A 21,474-nucleotide genomic window follows, 5' to 3' on the forward strand; every position below is an offset into this window, starting at 1 on the left:
TATCTCAGGCCAAAAGGCATTCCTGGCAGCGAAGGCACAGCCTAATTATAGAGCAGTGACTCCTGCAGCCTGTGCCCCGAGAAACAGCCACCACTGGGACTCCAGGCTGTGCCACCGTTGCCACAAACACAGTCCCTCCTTGGGGATCAAAGGTCCTTGCCAGCCGCCCCATGGGGCTCAGCCGGGTGAGAAGAGAACAGGAGAGAAAGGGGGAGAGGAGAGGGGCAATGTGGGGAGAGAGCAGGGGGGCCCAGGGTGGGGAGAGCGAGAGGGGTGATGGGGGGGAGAGGGGCAGAGAGGGCAGGGGAGAAGGGGCAAGAGGGCAGAGCCAGCCCAAGGTGGGGAGGGCGAGAGAAGTGAGGGAAGGAGAGGAAAGGGGGGAGCCCAGGCTAGGGAGAGGGATGGGGGGGCAGGGGAGCCCCAGGGTAGGGAGAGGGACGAGGGGAGCCTGGAAGGGAGAGGGAGAAGGATGATGGAGGGAGAGGGGCAGAGAAAGCAGGGGAGCAGGGTGAAAGGGCAATAGGGCAGAGTCAGTCCAAGGAGGGGAGGGCAAGAGGAGTGAGGGAGAAAGCAGGGGAACCCCAGGGTGGAGAGCGGGATGGAGGGGGAGCCCAGGGTGGGGAGAGGGGCAGGGGAGCCTGAGGGGGGTGAGAGTGAGAGGGGAGATGGGGGGGAAGAGGGGCAGAGAGGGTAGGGGAGCAGGGAGAGGGGTAAGGGGACAAGAGAGCAGTCAGCCCAAGGTGGGGAGGGTGAGAGGAGTGAGAGAAGGAAAGAGTAGGGGAGCCCCAGAGTGGGGTGAGGGATGGGGGGAGCCCAGGGTGGGGGAGCCCAGGGTGGGGGAGCCCAGGGTGGGGGAGCAGGAGAGCCCCAGGGTAGGGAGAGGGGCGAGGGGAGCCTGGGGGGAGAGAACAATAGGGGTCACAGGGCGGAGAAGGGCAGAGAGGGCAGGGGAGCGAGATGAAGGGGCAACACGGCAGAGTCAGCCCAAGGTTAGGAGGGTGAGAGGAGTGAGGGAAGGGGAGAGTAGGGCAGCCCCTGGGTAGGGAGAGGGCCGGGGGGGCAATAGGGCAGGAGAAGCCCAGGACAGGGCAGGAGCCGGGGGGAGAAGCAGGGGGAGCCCAGGACAGGACAGGAGCCCGGGGGGAGAAGCGGGGGAGCGCGGGGCAGGGCAGAGGCCAGCACCACCGCCCGCTCCAAAGTCCACGGCCCTGGCTCCTCTACGGCCGCGGCGGGCAGCGCTCCGCTCCCATCCCATCGCCCCCGTCCCCCCAACCCCCGTCCCGGTCCCGGTTTCGGCCCCGGTGCCGGCGTCGCTGCCCGACCTGCTCGCGGCGGCGTCCGTGCGGGCTCGGCCGCGGGGGGCGGTGCGCGGGGGGCGGGTCCCGGCGCAGGCGCGGGGGGCTCGGCGGCGGGAGGGCCGGGATGGCGGCGGGAGCGGCGTCGGTGTCGGCGGGGCTGGCGGTGTCGGCGCTGCGCCGGGCGTTCGGGGCCCTGCGGCTGGTCCCCACCCCGGCCCCGCGGCTGCTCCCGGCCCCGCGGCTGCTCCCGGCCCCCCGCGGGCTGTCGCTGTCGGCCCCGCTCGGCACCACCGACCCCGCGTGGAAGTGCCGGGTCAAGTACACCGTGCGGCCCGTGGGCATGAAGAAAACCGGCGGCCGCGACCACACCGGTGCGGGGCGAGCGGGGCTGGGGACCAAGGCTTGGGGACCAAGGCTTGGGGTGGGGGCGACCAAAGTAAGTGTTGGAATCCTCAAGGTAAGAAGGATGTGGAGGTGTTGCAATGGTCCAGATGTGGGCTACAACGATCATCTGAGGGCTGGAGCATCTTCCCTATGAGAACAGGCTGAGAGTTGGGGTTGTTCAGCCTGGAGGAGAGAAGGCTTTGAGATCTTATAGAGACCTTCCAGTACCTGCAAGGGGCTGTAGGAGAGCTGGGGAGGGACTGTTGGCAAAGGCTTGTAGTGATCGGACTAGGGGCAGCTAGGGTTGGAGTAGGGGGGTCTAGGTGGCTGGAGGGCAAGCAGGGCTGGGGCCGTGTGGGTGGCTGGGTCCAGGCTCACCTGCGGCCGATCCCCTGTCCTGCAGGCCGCATCCGTGTCCGGGGGATCGGTGGGGGTCACAAGCGGCGGTACCGGATGATTGATTTCCAGCGGCTGCGCTATGAGGAGGGGGCTCCACCAGAGCCCTTCACCGAGAAGGTCATCAATGTCCGATATGACCCTTGCAGGTGAGTGCAGGGCATAGGCTCAGCCCCAGGCGTTTTTGGCTGTGGTGAGACTCCCCCCAGCCCACTGTGGGTTCCCTATGCAGGTCAGCTGACATTGCCTTGGTGGCTGGTGGCAATCGGAAGCGCTGGATCATCGCCACGGAGAACATGCAGCCAGGGGACATGATCAAGAACTCCTCTCACATCGGCAGGATGGCAGGTGCACACCAACGGTGGCCAGACTGGTGCTGCCAGGGGCTCCTTGACTGCCTGACTCATCTACCTCTCTCTCACAGTGTTGGCCAATGAAGGAGATGCTTACCCGCTGGGTGCCTTGCCTGTGGGGACACTGATCTGCAACCTGGAGAGCCACCCTGGGAAGGGAGCGCAGTACATTCGGGCAGCCGGTGCGTCCCTGGGCAGAGGATCTGCTGTGGTGGTTGAGTTTGGCTCAGCGCTGGTGGAGAGCAGGGCAGAGAGGCACCACTGTGGGAGGGCAGTGGCAGAGTTGCTGTCCCATCTCCTCCCTGCGTTAGGGTGCAAAATAACACTCCAGAGAAGGGGGACAGCTTTGCGCCATTGCTCACTTGTGATTCCTTGAGGTCCTGTCTTCAGAAAAAGTGCAATGGCAGGGGAGGATGTGCTTGCCACAGGGTGGGATACTTTGTCCTGTTTCTCAGGGCATCTGCCTCCTCTCCTTTCACCCGCTGCAGGGACTTGTGGTGTGCTGCTGAGGAAGGTGAACGGCACGGCCATTGTCCAGCTGCCCTCCAAGAGGCACATGCAGGTATAGGAGCTGTGCTGTCCCCGATCTGACCACCCAGACATGAAGCTGTGCATCTCCCTGCGGGCCTGCAGCTCTTTTCTGTATCCCATAGGTGCTGGAGACTTGCGTGGCCACAGTGGGCCGTGTGTCCAACGTTGACCACAACAAGCGGGTGATCGGGAAAGCAGGTCGGAACCGCTGGCTGGGCAAGCGCCCACACACAGGCTTGTGGCATCGCAAGGGCGGCTGGGCTGGGCGCAAGATCAAGCCTCTGCCACCCATGAAGAGCTATGTCAACCTGCCACGGATTGCAGCGCAGGAGTGATTCTGTGGGGGCTAATAAACTGTTACCCATCCACTGCTGTCACACTACTGCTGCCTTTTCTGCACAGGGAGCTCCTTTCCCAATGGAATGTGTTCCTTCTCTGCACCGGGCTTCAGGGGCTGCTTTTGCCATGGGTTGTGTTTGCTGTGTTCAGCCCCCAACAGGACTCAGTCTATGAGGAGGGACAAGTGTGGGGCTGGGGGCCGTATGGGTTGAGTTCAGGGGTGGGTGGGGATTTTGGGGGTCAAACACAGCTCTGCACCATCATCCCAGTACAGGAAAGACATCTATCTGTTGGTGTGACCCCAGAGGCGGCCACAAAGATGATCCAAGGGAGGGAGCACCTCCCATAAGAGGACAGGCTGAGGGAGCTGGGGTTCAGCCTGGAGAAGAGAAGCCTTTAGGGAGGCCTCATAGCAGCCTCCTAGTACTGAAAGGGGCTACAGGAAAGCTGGGGAGGGGCTCTTGATCAGGCAGCGCAGGGAAAGCACGACGGGGAGCAGTTTTCAGCTGAAAGGGGAGATTTAGATGAGATCTTGGGAAGAAATGGTTTGCTGTGAGGCTGTTGAGGCCCTGGCACAGGTTGCCCAGAGGAGTCGTGGCTGCCCCACCCCTAGAGATGTTCAAGGCCAGGTTGGATGGGCCTTTGAGCAGCCTGATGCAGTGGGAGGTGTCACGACCCACGGCAGGGGTGGGATCGGAACCGGATGGGGTTTAGGGTCCCTTCCAACCCAAACCTGTCTATGATTCCACGGTTTCCCGGCCCGGCCGCGGCCCAGCCACGAACCTGCGCGCCAAGTTTGACCCCGCGCGGCTGCCGTACGCGCGCGCGCCCGCGCACCCGGAAGCGGCGCGGGAGGCGAGTTGGAGGTAACGGGGCGGGGGAAGGAGCCGCTGGAGCCCCCGGTGCTGCAGCCCCCGGTGCGGGGCCCGGCCCGGTCCCCCGGGAAAGCGCTGCGGGCCCGGGCCAGGCCGTCCTCGTGTGCCGGTACCGGGTGGTTCTCCCGCCCCGGTCCCACAGTGGCCGGGGCGCAGGCTCTGCGGGGCAGCCCGCCCCATCCCCGTTTCCCCCGGGTGCGGCGGGGCCCGCACAGCGCTCGGTGAGCGCCCGGGCAGCTTCACTGCTGAGCTCTTGCGAGGAGCGGCGGGTGGGAACTGGGGCTGTTTAGTCTGGAGAAGAGGAGGCTGAAGGAGACCTCATCACAACTGCCTGAAAGGAGGTTGCAGAGAGGTGGCTGTTGGTCACTTCTGCCAAGTGAGAGGTGATAGGACAAGAGGGAATGGCCTCAAGCTGCATCAGGGGAAGTTTAGATTGAACATTAGGAAAAATTTCGTCACAGAAAAGGTTATCAAGCGCTGGAACAGCTGCCCAGGGAGATGGTTGACTCACCATTCCTGGAGGCGCTTAAAAGGCTCTCCAGGACATGATTTAGTAGTAGGCAGGTATGGTTGGCGTTGATGATCTCTAAGGCCTTTTGCAAACTAATGATCCTATGAAAAGCTGTCTCCCATGTGTTGCTGTCTGTATCCCCGCTATGCCCACAGCCCTTCTAATGGTCTAGAGATTGCCCCTGGAGGTTCCTGCCCCGTCATCTTGTTGCTGCTTGTGTGCTGATGCCAAGGAGAAAGACATACCTCTCCCAAGTTTCCAAGGGTTCTATAGAATCATGGAGTGGTTTGGAACCTCAAAGTCAAACCAATTCCAACACCCCTGCCATGGGCAGGGGCCCTTCCCACTGCATCAGGAGGCTCAAAGCCCCATCCAACCTGGCCTTGAACATCTCTAGGGGTGGGACAGACACGACTTCTCTGGGCAACCTGGACCAGTGCCTCACCACCCTCACAGGAAAACATTTCTTCCTAATAGCTCATCTAAATCTCCTTTCTTTTAGCTTGAAACCATTCCCCATCGTCCTGTCCCTGTACTCCCTGATCAAGAGCCCCTCCCCTGCTTTCCTGCAGTCCCTTTCAGTACAGGAAGGTCGCTATAAGGTCTCCAGAGAGCCTTCTCCAGGCTGAACAACCCCAACAGTCTGTCTGGGCTGTATGTTATACTTCAGCGGTCTTGTTGTATTAGGAGTTTACAGTGCTGACCTAGTGTACAGCCAGCACAGCAGCATGTCTTATTTCTCATATGCTGCTGTGCTACAAGCACCATGACCCACAGGATTAGATTTCTATCCAGAGCAAAGCCTGTGCCTCAGCCCCATCTCCTGCTTCCCCTCTGTCCCTGCAGGAACCTTTCCTGTCATGGTGAACGAGAGGCACAATGGCAACCTGCTCGTGCACCTGGGACCCAAACTGCAGGCCTGTCCGGAGAAGCTGCTCCGGCAGCGGCGAGGCCATGATGGCCAGCCCGAGTACCTGATCCAGTGGAGCATTGTCAGCTTGGAAGAGAGAGCAGTGGGAGGCAGCAACTCCTCCTCTGCAGAGACCAAGCTGGAGAACATCTCGATGTGGATGTCTGCGGAAGAGGTTTGTGCCAGCTGCCCGGCGCTGCTGGGCAAGAGGAACCTGGAAGGGCAGTGGGTGAAAGAGGAGAAGGCCGCTGTCCCGTTGGCTGCTGATGTCCTGCTGGATGAAGCGTCGCTGCTGGAGATGAAGGCCGATGTCAGGAGCCTGGTGCAGCGAGCTGGGCGGCAGATGGCCGAGAGCGGGGCCCCCGAGTCCTCCATCCTCAACACCATCCACGTGCTGAGCGCGTATGCCAGCATCGGCTCGCTGGCAGGTGCCTTCAGGGAGACGGGAGCCCTGGACTTGCTGATGAAGATGCTGTGCCACAAGGAGAAGCAGATCCGCCGCAGCGCTGGCAGGATGCTGAGGGCCCTGGCTTCACATGACGCAGGTGGGGGCTGCTGCTGCTCGGGGCTGCTGAGGAGGTGCTGCTGTGGGCTGAGAGGGCCTGTCCTTGAGGAGGCGTGGGAGGTCTGGGGGTGTGAGTGTCTCAGGGCTTGTTTGCAAAAGGGGAGGAATGGGAGTGTAGCTTGCAAGCGGTTCCTTGGTCATAGTTGTCTGGGGTGCTCCAAGAGCTGGTAGCTCTTTCCCCTGACAGATTCCTGAGGTGCTATGCAGATTAACTGTTGGACTATTAAGAGATGTTAGGAGCTGCTGTCTCCTCCAGCAGGCCTAGCACCTCTCCTGTCATGCCAGTGGAGCCCAGTCTGGGGATCTGGGGTCCCTCGGGATGAAGGATGCAGCTCCCACTTTCCTGTTCAGCCAGTAGGAAAGCTGAGCACCCATCTCAGTGACACGTGGACACATGGGGGACGCTGACACAGCTGCCTTCAACTGATACAAACACGAGCATGGACATCCAGGTTCCCTCCTCTCTTTGACTGGCAGAGGCACAAGGTCACTCTTGCCAGCACTCACAGCACTCTCCAGGTTTGTAAGCACACACACACATTCACAAACACCAGCACAGCCCCTATGTCTGTCCAGCACCTCTGCCTGATCCAGGCACTCACCTCAGGGTTCCCCTGCTCCTCAGCTGGTAGAGCACTCAGACACTTGTCCCTCACAGTCCACGTTCATAAGCCCCTTCAGGCTTCCAGCACAGCCAGCCAGCCACCCCGTACCCTGGCCTGGATCCATGGCCTCTTACTTGCCTGCTAGTCCACCATGAGGTTTTGCTAACAAATTACATGCACACTGCATGCACAGCAGGACTGGGGAAAACATGGATGCTTGCCCTTGCTCCCCCAGCACCAGGCACTGCACTCCAGCTGCTGGTGCTGAGCTCCTCACTTGCCTCCCTCCCAGCAGCTGTTCTTTGGGATGCATACCCTTCCCTTCCTGGTAGCTGATGGCTGAGGAGTCTACTCCCTCCAGTCACCAGCTCTGAGACTCTTGTGCTCGCTCCCATCGTTGGCACCACAGGCTGCAGGGCTCCCACACCCCAGTCGGGATCCAGTTGCTGGCACCAAATTGCACTCATGCACACGCAGGTCTCACCAGCAGCTGGCACTCCGTCCTTGCAACACGTACTCATGAGACAGAGAGAGAGTTAGGAAAGATTTTATAAGAAGATGTAAGAAAGTGGGACAAACCATGGTAATCGATCGGAAAAGTGCATCAACCAGCCACGATTTACACGTGACTGGTTCCTTTTATACCTGTTTCTGTGCACCCTGTCTGTATTCTTTCCCAATTCCCTTCCCATGCCCATCGCCCCATCTGTTGGCATAAATCTACCAAGCCCCCCTCCAACATCGCAGACCCTCAGGGTTCCATCCTTATTGGTCGCAAAATCCTAGTTTGCTTGCATTTTCTTCATAGCTCATCAATCAGTGCAGCTGACTGGGTTTGTTTCTGGTTATTGCCTTCATTAATGGTAATTGGTCAGGTTTTATGTCTCTGTGTGTCTGTCTCCCTCCCTTTCCATATCATCCCAAATTGATAAGGTCCTTAGTCAGATATACTTTCTGAAAAATACTGATTAGTATGACTGCCCAGATTTGTTTCTCCTTGCTGTCCCTATTAGCACTTGTCAGTGAGGTTTGTTTATCTTGTTGTTCATAGCTTTCTTCTTACTGCCCCCGTCTGCAGTGAAAAAGTCCTTGATGAGATGCACTTAAAGGAGCAGACAGTCTCCTTCCACACACAATACTTGTGTCAAGGGGCTTGGCAGAGCCTTAGGACGTAGAGGCCTGGTTCTCACCCACTCCTCTCGTTCTCAAAGAGCTCCCATGACTCAGAAATGCCTGGTGAGGTTTGGGTGCACCTGGAAGGTTGCTGGTGTGTCCTATGGATCTGGCTTTCCCTGTCCTAGTGCCCGAGTTCATGTGGCTCCAGTGAGGCTGATCCAGGTTAAAACTTAACTTTTTTCTTCCCTGGAACCCTGTCTTTATGTGGCTTGAAGGGTTTCTGTTGTTGTTGCAGGGAGCTGGGCCTACGTCCTGCTGTCCCTGAGCCAGCAGGATGGCATCGAGCAGCACATGGACTTTGACAGTCGCTACACCTTGCTGGAGCTGTTTGCTGAGACAACATCCTCTGAAGAGCAGTGTGTGTCCTTTGAGGGGATTCACCTTCCCCAGGTAGTGTCCGGCTCTGCCAGCCCTGTGGCCTTTGAGGGTCAGGAGGGGTGAGAGTGGGGCCAGAGCTGGTGTCCCTGTTTGGGACAGGAAGGGGGTCGGCAGTGGGACTGGGTGTTGGGAGAGCTGGTAGAGGACCTGGGCTTGGCTTAAGGCTGGGGTTGGTGGAGAGGCACGTGGAGAGCCTTGTCTGTGAGCAGGGAGACAGGGGTGGGCTGAGAGTTCTCTGCTGCTGCTCTGAAGCTGTTGCAGGAGCCTGCCTGTGGATGAGCTGGTGGCTCGGAGAGAGCTGGGGCTAGAGGCGCTCTGCAGGCAAGAGTCTGACGGCCGTGTGTCACGGTCCGCTCATAAGTGGACACGTGATGATTCGTTTCATTTATGATTTCAGAGTGCAAAGGAAAAAGCAATAAGTCAAGGGAGTTAAATTTCAATCCAAACTGGAACTTTATTAATTGTGCCCGTAAAGTGGCTTGTGGTAGGAAGAGAAAAAGAACAAGGGAAGAGATGGAGAGAAAAGGGAAGGAAAAGGGGGCTATAGCTACCACCACAGGTCCACAGATATCTGGCGTCTCTGGGGTCCTGGTCCAGAAGGCGTCCACTGCCTCTGTCTTCGATCGAGGTGATCTCATGGTGGGGAAGATCTTCAGAATTCAGCTGCTTCAGAGCTGTCTTTTATGCTAGTCAATACACCTGCAACCTGCCTTTGCCTGTGGAAATGTATCAGTCTCCACCTAGCAGGCCACACAAGCCACGAGAGGAGTGTCTGCAGATCTCCTCCCCTTGCACATGCGCTCCTCTTGGCGGTGGTGGTCGACCTGGGGTCTCCCGATGAAGGCCAGTAGTCATCATCACTTTGAACTTTGGTTGAACTGTCCTTTCTGCATGCTCTGTTGGGGTATGGGTCTGTGGTAAGTCCCGTCATTAATTTTCCTGTCTATTCCTCCTTGCTTCATGAGGGAGTAGGGAGGCTTGGAGACAGGTACAGAACATTTTTGAGATAGAGAGATAGGTACGGGTACAAAGCATTCAGTTCATACCAGCTTTGGCTGTTTTCATAAGGCCTGCATCTGTGATTTATATAGTCAAGTTCTGTGGAAAATGTTGAGGCAGAAATCGATTCTTTGACCAACTCTTACACTGTGCTTGTTGCAGATACCTGGGAAGCTGCTGTTCATCCTGGTGAAGCGCTACCTGTGTGTCACTTCTCTCCTGGAGAAGATCAGCAATGGCATGGAGCAGGAAGGGGAGCAGCAGAACAGCTCCATGCCCAGCCCACTTGCCGAGGAAAGGAGCCTCGTGAAGCAGGAGTTTGAGTTCAGCATGGCTATGGCAAACCTCATCCTGGAGCTGGTACACGTGATGGGCTGGGACCACAGCCACAAGCCAGAACCGCTGCCCCAACAGGAGCTGCGGCCTCGCCGCACCCGCTCCATCTTCCAGCACGGGGCTGCATCCTGCACTGCTGCTCCAGCAGCCCCCAGTCCTCCACCAAAAGAGCCCAGCATCTTCAAGACGCGCTCAGCCTTCCCAAGCCGCAGCAGCTATGTGGAGTACTTGCAGGCAAACCTGGTGCGTGGGATGCGGGTGCGAATGCTGGAGGACTACGAGCAGGTCAGTGCAGGTGACGAGGGTGACTTCCGCCAGAGCAACGATGGCACGCCACCTGTGCAGGTATCCTCCACTGGGAGGGCAGGGGCTTCCAAGGGGTCTTTTGCTCTGTTGTGGTGATACAAAGATACCAGAGAGTGTCCACAGGAGGGCACAGAGTTGGTGAAGGGTTTAGAGAGGAACCTGTATGAGGAGCGGCTGAAGTCACTTGTTCTGTTCAGCCTGGAGAAGAGGAGACTAAGGGGAGACCTCATGGCAGTCTGCAGCTTCCTCTCAAGGGGAGGAGAAGCAGGTGCTGATCTCTTCTCTCTACACCCAAGGGAATGGCTGGAAGATGTGCGAGGGATGGGTTAGGTTATTAGGAAAAGGTTCTTCACCCAGAGGGTGGTGGAGCACTGGAAGAGGCTCCCCATGGAAGCAGTCCCAGTGCCAAGCCTGACAATATTCAAGAAGCATTTAGACATCGCCTTCAGGCACATGCTGTGAATGTTGGGGTTGTCCTATGCAAGGACAGGATTTGGACTCAGTAATCCTTGTGGGTTCCTTCCGACTGCTTCCCTGTGTGGGAGCAGTAGGATTGGGCTTGCCTTTCCTCAGCTGGGGTGTGTTGGTTTCTCCTCCTCAGGTGTACTGGCAAACACTGGGCTGCACATACTGGGTGCACTGGCACATGGTGGAGATCATTGGCCCTTTGCATCAGGAGGAGTGTGAGGGCCAGAAGAAGGGGTCCGCCTTGGCACACAATCACAGACTGGCAGCAGGTGAGTAGCCCCTTGCCTGGGCCTGCAGGTCTTCTCCCCAGCCCTTCTGCAGCCGCGCGCTAGCACTGTGGATCCTGCTGGTGCCGGGTGTCCAGGTGCTGTGGGAAGAGTTTGAGGGAGCAGTGAGCCAGAGGCATCTAATTTGAGCACATGCTTTTTCTGTTCTACAGCCTAAAGAGGTTGAAGTGAAGATGATAATCCCCATCTCTACAGCTTCTGGGGTCTCCTCCCAGCATGTTCCCCCTCCCTCACTGCCCTCCTGTCGCTCTCTTTCCCACAGCAGGGACAACGGGGATCTCTTCTGCCTGGACAATCTGTGTGAGCTCTTTCCCTGAGGAGTGTGGAATGTGGAGGAAAGGCTGGGGATTGGCAGAGCTGACGGTGTCCTTCCTTGCTCTGCTCTCCTGCAGCTGTGCAGCCGTTCTTCTGCAAGCCCTCTGGGGGGCTGTACTCCCTGCCTTACCTGGGGGAGTCCCTGCCTTGCCTGGGGGAGCCGCCGAGAAGCCTGAGCCGTGCTGAGTGGTGGGAGCTGCTCTTTTTTGTGAAGAAGCTGGAAGCGCAGGAGCAGCAAGAGATCATCAGTCTCATCCAGCAGGAGCAGGGAGAGCAGGTATGGGCCAGAGCCTGTCGTGGGGAAATGAGAAGGAGGGAGTGAGGAAGAACATTAGGAAGGGGACTGGGTGCGGAGGAGGAAATGGCGAGCATGAGCTGTGCAGGGAGAGCCTGAATGGGGCTGAAATAGGACAGAAATGGGAGGTAAGTGGGGATGGCAAAAGCGTGAGGAGCTGGAGAGAGCAAAGGGTAGAGGAGGGATGAGAAGGACAGTCTCCCATGGCTGCCCGGGAAGTGTGGCTCTGTCCAGTGAGATTTTGGGAGGTGAGGTGAGTCCGTGGGGTGATTCTGCTGTTTGCAGGTGGATGGTGAATGCAGGTGGGATGTCTGGGCTGGTGGTGGTTGGGTTGGGCACAGCCAGGGGACAGTGGCACTGGGGAACGGCCCTGGGGACCTCTGGCAGGGTGGCCTTTCTGTCCGTCCGGGCACCAGCTGTCACAAGGGCGTGGGCTCTGTGGCGAGTCCATGAAGGGTAACTTGAGGCTGTCTGTCCAGCTGTCAGAGGTGGATGAAGAAGCCCTGATCCAGCTGTCAGTCCCTGCGGAGCTGGCCCAGAAGGTGCTGCAGGTCTTGGAGAAGCGGTGCCAGGGCCGTGCTCAGCGTGACCTGCAGAGCTCCCACATCTACACCAAATACTTCCCCCATTGTGGGGCCAAGCAGGATGGCTCAGGGAGCACCGCAGTGTCCTTGGAGGGTGCCGACTGCAGGAGCACTGGCCCTGAAGCTGTGCCAGCCAAGGCAGTGAAGGAGGAGCTTTCCACAGCCACAGTGCGACCCCAAGCCCCTGCTGAGGTGTTGAAGTCAGATTCCCAGCTGTTCAGCGAGCTCCTTGAGAGGGAAGGGCTGTTCTTCCCAGAGGTGACAGAGGAGCAGATGAAAGGTAATCGCCTGCTATGTGCCGGGGCAAGACATGGTGCTGGAGGCAGCTCGGTTGCCTCGATGGAGGGAGGCTCTGGGCAGGGCATGGAAAACGAGGCACCTGGAGGCTGCCTGTCGGTGCTGGGTCTGTGGGTGCGTGGCACCCCGGGAGCTACAGAAGATGTCACTGTTACCCTGACACCCGTGTCCCTGCTTCCCTGCTGCCAGCGTTGGGCATCTCTGCCGGACTGAGTGAGAGGGGCTCGCTGGCCAAGATTGCAACCGTGGTGGACGTGATCCAGAGCAGCAGCTCAGAGCTGGAACTGCGCTTGGCTGGCCTCAAGCACATCCTGAAGGTCCTGGAGGAGGAGCCTGAGTCTGAGCAGCAATTGGGCAAAAGCCAGGGCAGGCCGGGGACCAGGAGTGTTGGGTGAGCCGTGGGGTGCTGCACGGCCCTCCTGCTGGAGGCAGGGTCGGGGACAGTGCTGAAGGTGGGAGGGAGGGAGGTGGCAGTGGAAGTGTGAAGGCCAGTCTGTGCCTGTGTGCTCAGCAAGAATAGATGTTGTGTCCCCTTGTCGCAGGCAGTGCCATTGCTGGGGTGACCGAGGTGCAGTAGAGCCGTGTGGGCACAGAGAGGGTGGCTGGCAGGGTCCCGGGTGCCAGCGGCAGTGCCAGGAGGCTCCTCCTGAGGCATCTCCTTTCCCATGCAGGGAGAAGCTGGTGAAGGTGGCAGTGGAGCTGCTGAGCACAGAGGTGTCAGAGAAGGTGCTGGTGGTGGTGACGCTGCGGCTGCTGGCCGTGCTCCTGGCGAAGCAGGACTGGCGCGTGCCATTTGCCATGGAGGGCGGCGTGCGGGCTGTGCTGGCTCGCATGCAGCAGCACGCCGCCTCCGCCCTGGTGCAGCAGGCGGGCCTGGCGGTGAGTGCGGCAGAGGGGATGCTGCTGGTGGGTGGCCAGGGCCCTGCTCACCCGGTTTGGCAGAGATCCTGCTGCCTTCCTGACTGCTGTTGACCTTGCAGGCCCTCAGGGTGCTGGTGGGAGCTGTGTCCGGTGAGCCAGGAGGTGTGAGTGGGAAGGCCTTGCCCCTGAGCCATGGAGACGCGCAGATCATACGGGAGATCTTTGCCAGCATTGGCTCTGCCTCCAGTGAGGGCTCGGCAAGCCTGCTGAGTGCCATCCCTGCTGCCGTGAGCACCATGCAGAGGGTGCCAGGGTAAGGGTGGGTTGAAGACAGCAGCTGGGGCAGGGGGACCCTCTGAGAGGAGGTGCCGAGCAAGGGAGGCAGGTGGGTGCAGGGGAGGCTCCCTGCCTGCATGAGGAAGGTGCCCGCATCGCTGTGTCCCTGCAGGGGCTCGTCAGGCATGCAGAACGGCTTGCTGGTGGTGAACATGCTGATTAACGGCCACCGGGGCCTGGCGGAGCAGCTGGTGAACTGCGATCTCCCCACGGTGCTGCAGAGCTGCTGGGGCAACGGGCAGATCACCAGCTGCCCTCACGCGATGCTGGCCCTCAGCGCGATGAACCGCCTCGCAGAGCACCGGCTGCCCTTGGGCCCGGAGACAGCAGGTAGCGTGCTGCCCGTTCCCCTGCTCCGTGCACAGCCCCACAGATGCTGCTGGCAGAGCCGACTCGCCTGCCAGGGCAGAGCTCCCCGCTGGTGCTGCTGGCAACGCGCTGTCCTTGTCGTAGCAGGCAGCAAGGCCCCGCTGGACCTGAGGGAATTGCAGGCGCTTCTGGGCAGTCTGGAGGATGACGCCTTGTCCAAGGACATGGTGGTGGCCCTGGAGCGGCAGCTCTGCGGAGAAGGCCCTGTCCCCTCTGGTGAGGCGGCCCATCTGCTGCAGGACCAGAGGTGTTTCCGGCTGCTGCTGCGCAGCTTGGAGCTGCTGGGGGCGGAGAAGACCGTGAGCCTGAGCATCCTCAGGTGGGTCTGGGAGGATTTGGTGGGGACTGAGGCCTCTGCAGCATGGGTGTGAGTGCTGGGGGACGTGGTGTGTGCTTGTGGGTCCTGGTGGGGCTGGTCTTCCCCAGGGGCACCTATGTGGATGCTGACTGGGGTATCCTGGGCCATATGGGGACTCAGCAGCACGTGCCTGGGTGCTGCTGCGAGGTGCCTGGGGAGCCTTGGCTCAGTCCCTCGCTGCCAGCTTTCCCGGCAGGGCAGGGAAGCAGGGCTGTTTCTGGCACCATTGTTTGTGCGCCCTGGTCTGAGTGGGCTCCGTCCGTTCCTCAGGATCCTGAACAAGTTCCTGGACGGCTACCAGGAGGACGTGCTGCCCTGGCATGAGTGTGTGGAGCCCTGTTTGTCCTCCCTGAGCGCCCACAGCAGCGACCGGGAGGTGAGGGGGCCCCGGGAGTCCCGGTGGGTGGGGGCGGCTTTGCCGGCTGTGCCGAGCATCAGCCTGGCCTGGGGTTGGGGAAACGGGATCCCTGCCTGTAGCCGCCCAGCGTGCCGGGAGAGGTGGGCAGCGGGTGCTGTGGTGACTGGCGTGCCCAGCACCGTGCCCGGCCCGGCTCTCGTGGGCACTGCCGCGGTGCCAGGGCTGCAGAGATGGAGCACGGCAGCACTACGGTGCTGGGGCCTGGTGGGTTCCTGGCGCTGGCACAGCCGCTGACGGCTGCTGCTCTGCAGGTGGTGCAGGAGGTGGTTGGCTTCCTGCACCGCCTGGGCACCAGCAGCAAGGACTGCGTGGTGGGGATGTGCCGTGCGGGCACCCGCGAGGCTCTGTCCAAAGCCCTGGAGAAGCACAGCCCGGCCCTGTCGCTGGCGCCGGCCCTGCTCGACCTGGTGACTGACTGTGAGAGATTCGCCAGCCTCCACAAGAAGCTGACGACCGGCATCTTGGCCGGCTGCATCCAGGTGGGCCTGGGGAGGATCCAGCACGCTGTGGCTCTGGCTCTCTGCCTGACGCAGCAGGGGGCGAGGGGAGGAGGGCTGGGGACCTCCAGTCACAGCCTCATCTTGTCCTGTAGCTGGTGCTGGGACAGATCGAGGAGCACCGCCGAAGCCACCGGCCCATCAGCGTCCCCTTCTTTGATGTCTTTCTGCGCAACCTGTGCCGAGGTGAGTGCAGAGAGCTGGAGCCCCGTGCCTGGCCTGTGGGTGGCCAGGCTGCTGGAGGCTCCGTGTGCTCTCCCCGCAGGCTCCAGCGTGGAGGTGAAGGAGGACAAGTGTTGGGAGAAGGTGCAGGTCTCCTCCAACCCACACCGGGCCAGCAAGCTCACGGACAGGAACCCGAAGACCTACTGGGAGTCGAACGGCAGCACCGGCTCCCACTTCATCACTGTCCACATGCAGCGCGGCGTGGTGGTCAGGTGGGCTGGGGGCTGTGGGGCCAGCAGCCATGTGGGGAGGAGGGGCTCAGGGGCTCTGTGCGAGCCCTTCCCTTGTGTCCCCGTCCTGGGGGTTGCTGGATGAGGGCAGCGGCACGTGGGGCTGGCAGGGGCCGGGGCAGGGAGACGGGGACTGCTGGGGAGCACGGTTTTCGCTGCGCTGCAGGGAGATGAGCATGCTGGTGGCCAGCGAGGACTCCAGCTACATGCCGGCCCGCGTCGTGGTGCTGGGGGGAGACAGCCCGGCCTCCGTCAGAACGGAGCTCAACGCGGTGAGTCCGACACGGGCTGCTCGGGCCGTGGGGCCCTCGGGAGCACTGGCTGATCCTGGCTGTGCCCTGGGAAGGTCTTTCCCTGGTGTGGGGCCCCGGGAGGAGCCCCCGGGGAGGTGGGAATGGAGACTTAGCCTGGTCTGCATTGGGCTGGGGTGCTGGGGCTGTGAGCCAGGAGTGGGGCCCTGGCTGGGGGTGCCCTGTGCCTACCTGGGGGCTGCAGGGGCACGAGGGCTGTGGCTTTAATGGGGGCAGCCAAGGGAGAGGCAGAGTGTCTGTGCTCGCTGTGTGGTGTGCTGAGGGCTCCCTTTCTACCTGCAGGTGACCGTCCTGCCCTCGGACAGCAGAGTGATCCTGCTGGAGAACATGACCCGCTTCTGGCCCATCGTCCAGATCCAGGTGAAGCGGTGCCAGCAGGTAGGGGAGCAGGGCTGGCGATGAGGGGTGCTGTGACCATGCCTGAGGCGTTGAGGGTCACGCTGTCCCGTAGGGCGGCATCGACACACGTGTGCGAGGCATCGAGGTGCTGGGCCCCAAGCCCACCTTCTGGCCCATCTTCAAGGAGCAGCTGTGCCGGCGGACGTTCCTCTCCTGCACTGCTCGGGCTCATGCCTGGTGCCAGGAGATCTGCCGGGATCGGGAGCGACTACTGCAGCTCTTTGGCAGGTGGGTTGTGTCCTTGCTGTGCTGCTGCGTCCCTGGTGTCTGAGGTCCTGGGGGGACGGGGCCTCTGCAGAGGCTGGTGCATCCTGCCCCAGTTTGGCAGGAGACCCAAGACCCAGGGCGGGCCGGGCCTGGGGCAGCGAGGGGCCCTGGCTGCTGGAGGCGAGTGGGGCTGCTGAGCCTCCGTGCGTGGCAAGGAGCAGGGCAGGGAGCGCCCGCTTTGCTCTTTTCCCGTTGGAGTCCCCCGGGCTCTCGGAAGGGGCCCGGCTGCACTGTGCGCTGCCCGGTCGCTGTTGCAGGCTGAATCAGGTGCTGCGGCACGAGCAGGTCTTCGCCGACAGCTTCCTTCCCGACGAGGAGGCGGCGCGGGCCTTGGGCAGGACGTGCTGGGAGGCCCTGGTGAACCCCTTGGTGCAGAGCATCACCAGCCCAGGTATCCCACGCTCTCCCAGGCCCGTCGGCTCCGTGCCGCAGGCTGAGGCCTCCCGCTCTGAGTCTCCTTGGCCTCGCAGACACCCTCGGTGTGAGCCCCCTGGCCTGGCTGCTGAGCGAGTACCTGGAAAGCATGGAGGCATCTGGCCGCGCGGCGAGGCACGGTGCTGTCTTTGGTTCCCGTGTGCGGCGCCTGACCCAGCTCCTGGTGCACGTGGAGCCTAGCGACGCGGAGCCAGAGGCGGCGAGAAGGCCCGGTGAGCCAGGGGCTGCCCTGCTGTGGGGCTGGGAGAGCGGTGGCCGGAGTGCCGGGCTGCGGCCCTGGGGATCGGCTGGGAGCTCTGGGAGGGCCCTGTGGCACAGGAGTCTCTCGAGGCAAGGAAGGCTCGTGGCCGTGTCCCTGCAGTGGCCGTGCCTCCCTGGCATCTCCGCTGCCATGAGCTGCCAGGGAGAGGGGGAGGCTGCTGATGCTCAGCGTGTGGAGCCTGCCCACGGAGCTGAGCACGGGGCTGTCCTGTGGCAGGGGGAAAGGAGGAGAATAACAAGGAGGTGCCGGCCAGGACCGTGCAGGCGTCGGTGGAGAAGGCGAGCAGCCTGTGGGGCATCTCACAGTGCTGGCGCGGCGTGGTGCAGCAGCAGGTAGGGCTTAGGGGCAGCCGTGGGGCTGGAGGGGGCGTGTGGGGCCCCACACTGGGTGGGTAGAGTCGGGAAGGGGATCCGGGAGTGTGGGGAAGGCTCGGGGCTGTATCTGGGCTCCGCAGGGCCAGGAGGGGTTTGGGCACAGGTGTCAAGGCTCAGGTATCAGCCTGTGCTTGGAGCCAGGCTGGTGCTACAGCCTGGGGGATGAGTACAGTGTTGAGTGCTTATTTCCTGCTGGGCCACTGCTGCTGTTGCTGCTGCTCCTTCTGTCCTGTCCTGCCCCGCAGCCCTGCTCCGGCCTTGGGGCTGCGAGCCCGCAGCAGCACCAAGGCCTCTGTTTCCTGGCCAGGACCCAGGCAGTTGGTGTCAGCAGACCAAGGCTGGGGCTGTGGATTGTTTTAAGCTGAAAGAGAAGAGATTTAGATGAGATCTTAGGAAGAAATGTTTCCTGTGAGGGTGGGGAGGCACTGGCACAGGTTGCCTAGAGAAGTCGTGGCTGCCCCACCCCTGGAGGTGTTCAAGGCCAGTTTGGACGAGGCTTTGAGGAACCTGATCCCATGGAAGGTGTCCCTGCCCACGGCCAGGGGTTGGAACTGGATGGGCTTCAAAGTCCCTTCCAATCCAAACCAGTCTATGATTAAATGTAGCAGGGGCGCATCCCGCTGCAGGGCTCATCCCTTGTGCTGTGTCCCGCAGGTGCAGCGGTTCCTGGAGGCTGCAGGGCAGGCGCCAGACCTTGTGGAGCGATACTGCGGGCTGTACCAGCGCCTGCGTGGCGCCACGGAGGAGCTCTTTGGGCAGCGGGCCGCCTTCGTGCTGGCGCTGGGCCAGGGCTTCGCGGGGGCTCTGCTGCAGCTCCCCTTCCTCACCACCCTGCACGTGAGTTGAGGGAGCACGACACCGGCGCCACGCACGGGCTGGGCAGGCTGCCCCGGCCCACAGCCATGGGGCAAGCTCCAGGGCAGCCGTGTCCTGGCCCTCACCGAGCCATGGAGCCGTGTCCCGTGGCTGCCCTGGACGCCGGTGCCCGGCTGCTGGTGCTCGGTGCTTGTCGTGTCATGGCCACAGCCCCGACGCGCTCCAGCCTGGGGCTGGTGCCTGGGCAGCCTCATCCCCTGCCCGAGAGCCCGAAGGTTTCCCAGCTGCTCCCCCCAGGGCTGTTCCCCATCCCGGCCCTGCGGCCAAGCCGGTGACCCCCTCACAGCCAGCCCTGTCCCTCTGCAGGTGAGCGAGCAGTTTGCCCGCTACCTCGATGGGCAGATCCAGGAGCTGCTCGGGGCTGTGGGCAGTGCAGGGGCACCGCGGCAGCTGCATCGCATCCTGGAGCCCTTCGTCGTCTTCAGTGGCCTGGAGCTCGCCCGCACCTTCGAGCACTTCTACCGGTGAGGGGTGTCTCTGTGGGACCAGAGGGCCCCGTGTGTGCGGTGTGTGGGGTGCAGCGGGGGAGACGCGGCTGGGGCTGGGGCTGAGCTGGGGCTGGTGGCAGTCGTGTTCCTGCTTTGCTTTTCCAAGCTCTGGCGTGTGGGGGTGAGGCTGGGGGGCACGTTCTCTGCTGGCGACAGGGAGGGACTCGGGGGGCTGCTGGGCCCACGCACCTCGGGGTGAGGCGAGGGCCGTGTCCGTCTCTGTCTTCTGGTGGGTGGCCAATGACCACAGGGCTCAGGCAGCCCCTGACCAGACGCTGGTGGCCGTGCAGGCACTACCTGGGGGACCGGCTCCTGGCGCAGGGCCTGTCTTGGCTGGAAGGAGCCGTCGTGGAGCAGATCGGGCTGTGCTTCCCCAGCCGCTTCCCCCAAGAGATGCTGAGCGACTTGGCCGAGTCAGAGGAGCTCCAGCAGCAATTCTACCTCTTCCAGCTGCAGGAGCAGGACAAGCGGCTGCTGGAGCTGGACACGGGCCCGGATGAGGTGAGTGAGGTGAGCGTGCTGGTGGAGTGGGGAGGCTGGGGGCCACCCGCTTTCCTCACGGTGGGGGGGATCCTGGGGCCTGTCCTGAGCTGCCTTCGTGTCTGTGTGCCCAGGCAGTGGGGTTGGCCTCGGTGGCAGACGTGCCGGAGGTGAAGGTGCTGGCCTTGTCCCCGCGCTGCTGGCCCGTTTCCCCGTTCTGCTACATGGATGAACCCAGGAGGTTTTTCCCGGAGGCCCTGAGCTACCCTCTCGATGAATTTGCCGACTTCTGCAGGCGCAGTGAGTGTCAGGGCAGTGGGGGCGTGGGAGGGTCTCGCCAGACCCGGTCTCTCCGCAGCAGCTCAGCCAGAAGCGGCGGGAGAGCTGGAGTGGCGAGCGGGACTGTCCCCGTCCCCTGTGCTGACACCGTCTCCGTCAGGGCAGTGCCAGCGGGGCTGGGAGTGCACGAAGCCCTGGCGGCTGCAGTGGACGTGGCTGGGCCACGCGGAACTGCAGTTCGGAGACTGCATCCTGCACGTGTCCACGCTGCAGATGCACATCCTGCTGTGCTTCAACAGCGCCCAGGTAGGAGCGGGGCCGTGGAGCGAGGGAGGCGGCGGGTGCTGGAGCGCAGCGGGGCTGCGTGCTCCCTTCCGGCAGGGTCTCGGGCAGTGGCCGGGGTGCAGCCCCACCGCCTTTGGCCGGGCTGGCGGCTGAGGGTGTCTGGGCTGCTGTTCCCTCCCGTGCTGCCCTGCAGGAGGTGGCTGAGGAGGCCCTGCTGCAGGCCACGGGGCTCCCGGCCGACCTGGTGCACCACGCGCTGGCGCCGCTGACCCAGGGCGAGGGCGTCCTGCTGCGGAGCTGCACGTCGGGAGGTGAGCGTGGGGCTGGGGCACCCGGGGAGGCGCTGGGCCGAGCCCCAGGTGGGTGTGGGGTTCGGCACGTGAGCTTCTAGGGGAGGCAAGTGGGTCAGGGCGAGTGTGTGGGTGCTCGGGACGTGGGTCTGCGTGTGGGGCTGGGGCCTGAGGCCGTGAGTGGGGCCAGGCATGGGCTGTGGGCTCTTGGGCTCGTGAGGGGCTGTGGCTGTGTGGGGCTGGGCCTGGGGCTGGGCGCGGGTGGCGGGGTCTCCGACTGCGTGTGGGGCTGGGGCCATGGTTGTGGAGAGGGACGGGGCAGAGCCCTGTGAAGGTGCCAGCGGGAGGCCCAGGGTCAGGTCCGACAGCCACACGTGTGTCTGGGGGCTCCTTCAGGACCCAGCTCCTGGCTTGGCTGACCCCGGGCCGGGTGTAGCTCCAGGTGTGCTGCGGCTGAACCAGGCAGCCCTGGCCCGTGCCTCCGGCCGCCACCTGAGGCTGCTGCCCCGGCAGAGGTACCTGCGGGCGGAGAGGGCTGAGGCCAGCGCCCTGGAGAGGAAGAGGAACATCCTCTGCTGCCTCATCACCCGCATCCTGAAGTCGGAGAAGCAGCTGCACATTGACAACCTGTTGTTCAGGGTACGAAGGGCTTGGGGGGCGACGAGGGGCTGCCCGGGTGCTGCGCCGCGCTGCAGCGTGGGGCACCTTTGCTGCCGTAGGTGATCGACGCCTGTCAGAAGGGCGAGCTGGGGCCGGGGCTGCGGTTCCTGAGCTTCTGCTGCCACAGCGTGGACGTGCTGTCCTGCATCCTGCACCTGCTGAACCAGGGCTACCTCCGGCGCCAGGAGGAGAAGCCTCACGTCTTGGAATATGTCTCTGCTGAACCCACAACGCCTCCTGCCTCCCAGGTCCAGCCTCAAGTTGCCTTCCAGACTGTAGAGATCAAGATGGCTGCCTGCCCGGCCTCTGCCGACAGGAAACAGACTTTTTCTACCTTCAGGTAGAGAAGGACGTGGCCAGGCTGGGAGCACACAGGCTCGGTCCAGTGTCTCCCTGAGTACTCTGGGGTTTGTTTTCAATAAATGAGCCAAGCAGCACCCAGCGTCAGTGCCATCTCTGTCGGGGCTCAGCTGGGCCAGTGGTGAGGCCCTGACACTGGTTGCGGTGTCTGGGCAGCCCTGGAGCGGTGGTAGTAACTGCACCCTGCCTGCGTTTAGTAGAACCAT

The 21,474-nt window shown here is 62.3% G+C and overlaps 3 protein-coding genes across 8 annotated transcripts in view; 2 read left to right on the plus strand and 1 right to left on the minus strand.

Annotated features, from left to right (window-relative positions):
* KLC4 (kinesin light chain 4) overlaps positions 1–1,347 on the minus strand; it is a 29,517-nt gene extending 28,170 nt beyond the window's left edge. The window contains exon 1 of the mRNA XM_069850353.1: positions 1,323–1,347. The gene's annotated coding sequence lies outside the window, so the exon portion shown is untranslated. The remainder of the gene's footprint in view (positions 1–1,322) is intronic.
* Positions 1,348–1,422: 75 nt separating this feature from the next.
* On the plus strand, positions 1,423–3,330 carry MRPL2 (mitochondrial ribosomal protein L2). Its single transcript, XM_069850904.1, has 6 exons — positions 1,423–1,669; positions 2,086–2,227; positions 2,311–2,426; positions 2,503–2,613; positions 2,920–2,993; positions 3,085–3,330. Exons 1-6 carry the CDS (start codon positions 1,423–1,425, stop codon positions 3,295–3,297), a joined length of 903 nt encoding a protein of 300 aa, XP_069707005.1. The 3' UTR covers positions 3,298–3,330.
* A 760-nt stretch (positions 3,331–4,090) lies between these two features.
* On the plus strand, positions 4,091–21,345 carry LOC138717083 (cullin-9-like). 6 transcript variants are annotated; one of them, XR_011336822.1, is made up of 30 exons: positions 4,091–4,167; positions 5,534–6,142; positions 8,179–8,333; positions 9,483–10,001; positions 10,564–10,699; positions 11,110–11,309; positions 11,807–12,191; positions 12,398–12,599; positions 12,880–13,087; positions 13,189–13,382; positions 13,518–13,735; positions 13,859–14,093; positions 14,403–14,508; positions 14,802–15,029; positions 15,143–15,233; positions 15,313–15,484; positions 15,669–15,774; positions 16,096–16,191; positions 16,265–16,440; positions 16,737–16,870; positions 16,950–17,126; positions 17,393–17,508; positions 18,205–18,387; positions 18,733–18,890; positions 19,205–19,424; positions 19,529–19,694; positions 19,834–19,979; positions 20,152–20,269; positions 20,762–20,887; positions 20,968–21,100. XR_011336822.1 is itself a non-coding variant. In XM_069850321.1 (30 exons), exons 2-30 carry the CDS (start codon positions 5,548–5,550, stop codon positions 21,250–21,252), a joined length of 5,928 nt encoding a protein of 1,975 aa, XP_069706422.1. In that variant the 5' UTR covers positions 4,091–4,167; positions 5,534–5,547; the 3' UTR covers positions 21,253–21,345. The 6 variants fall into 6 exon arrangements, 5 of the variants coding, with proteins under 5 accessions (XP_069706422.1, XP_069706426.1, XP_069706424.1 ...); XM_069850321.1 differs by having other exon boundaries at positions 20,685–20,887; positions 20,968–21,345; XM_069850325.1 differs by having other exon boundaries at positions 19,205–19,415; positions 20,685–20,887; positions 20,968–21,345.
* The last annotated feature ends 129 nt before the right edge of the window (positions 21,346–21,474 follow it).

The sequence above is a fragment of the Phaenicophaeus curvirostris genome, chromosome 2, assembly GCF_032191515.1.
Source record: "Phaenicophaeus curvirostris isolate KB17595 chromosome 2, BPBGC_Pcur_1.0, whole genome shotgun sequence".
Taxonomy (NCBI): Eukaryota; Metazoa; Chordata; class Aves; order Cuculiformes; family Cuculidae; genus Phaenicophaeus; species Phaenicophaeus curvirostris.

Coding starts and splice junctions, on each gene's coding strand:
- MRPL2 (XM_069850904.1), top strand. CDS start 1,423: ATGGCGGCGGGAGCGGCGTCGGTGTCGGCGGGGCTGGCGGTGTCGGCG. Junction 1,670..2,085: donor CGGCGGCCGCGACCACACCG/GTGCGGGGCGAG, acceptor CCTGTCCTGCAG/GCCGCATCCGTGTCCGGGGG. Junction 2,427..2,502: donor TCACATCGGCAGGATGGCAG/GTGCACACCAAC, acceptor TCTCTCTCACAG/TGTTGGCCAATGAAGGAGAT.
- LOC138717083 (XM_069850321.1), top strand. CDS start 5,548: ATGGTGAACGAGAGGCACAATGGCAACCTGCTCGTGCACCTGGGACCC. Junction 13,383..13,517: donor ACCATGCAGAGGGTGCCAGG/GTAAGGGTGGGT, acceptor GTGTCCCTGCAG/GGGCTCGTCAGGCATGCAGA. Junction 16,871..16,949: donor GCAGAGCATCACCAGCCCAG/GTATCCCACGCT, acceptor TTGGCCTCGCAG/ACACCCTCGGTGTGAGCCCC.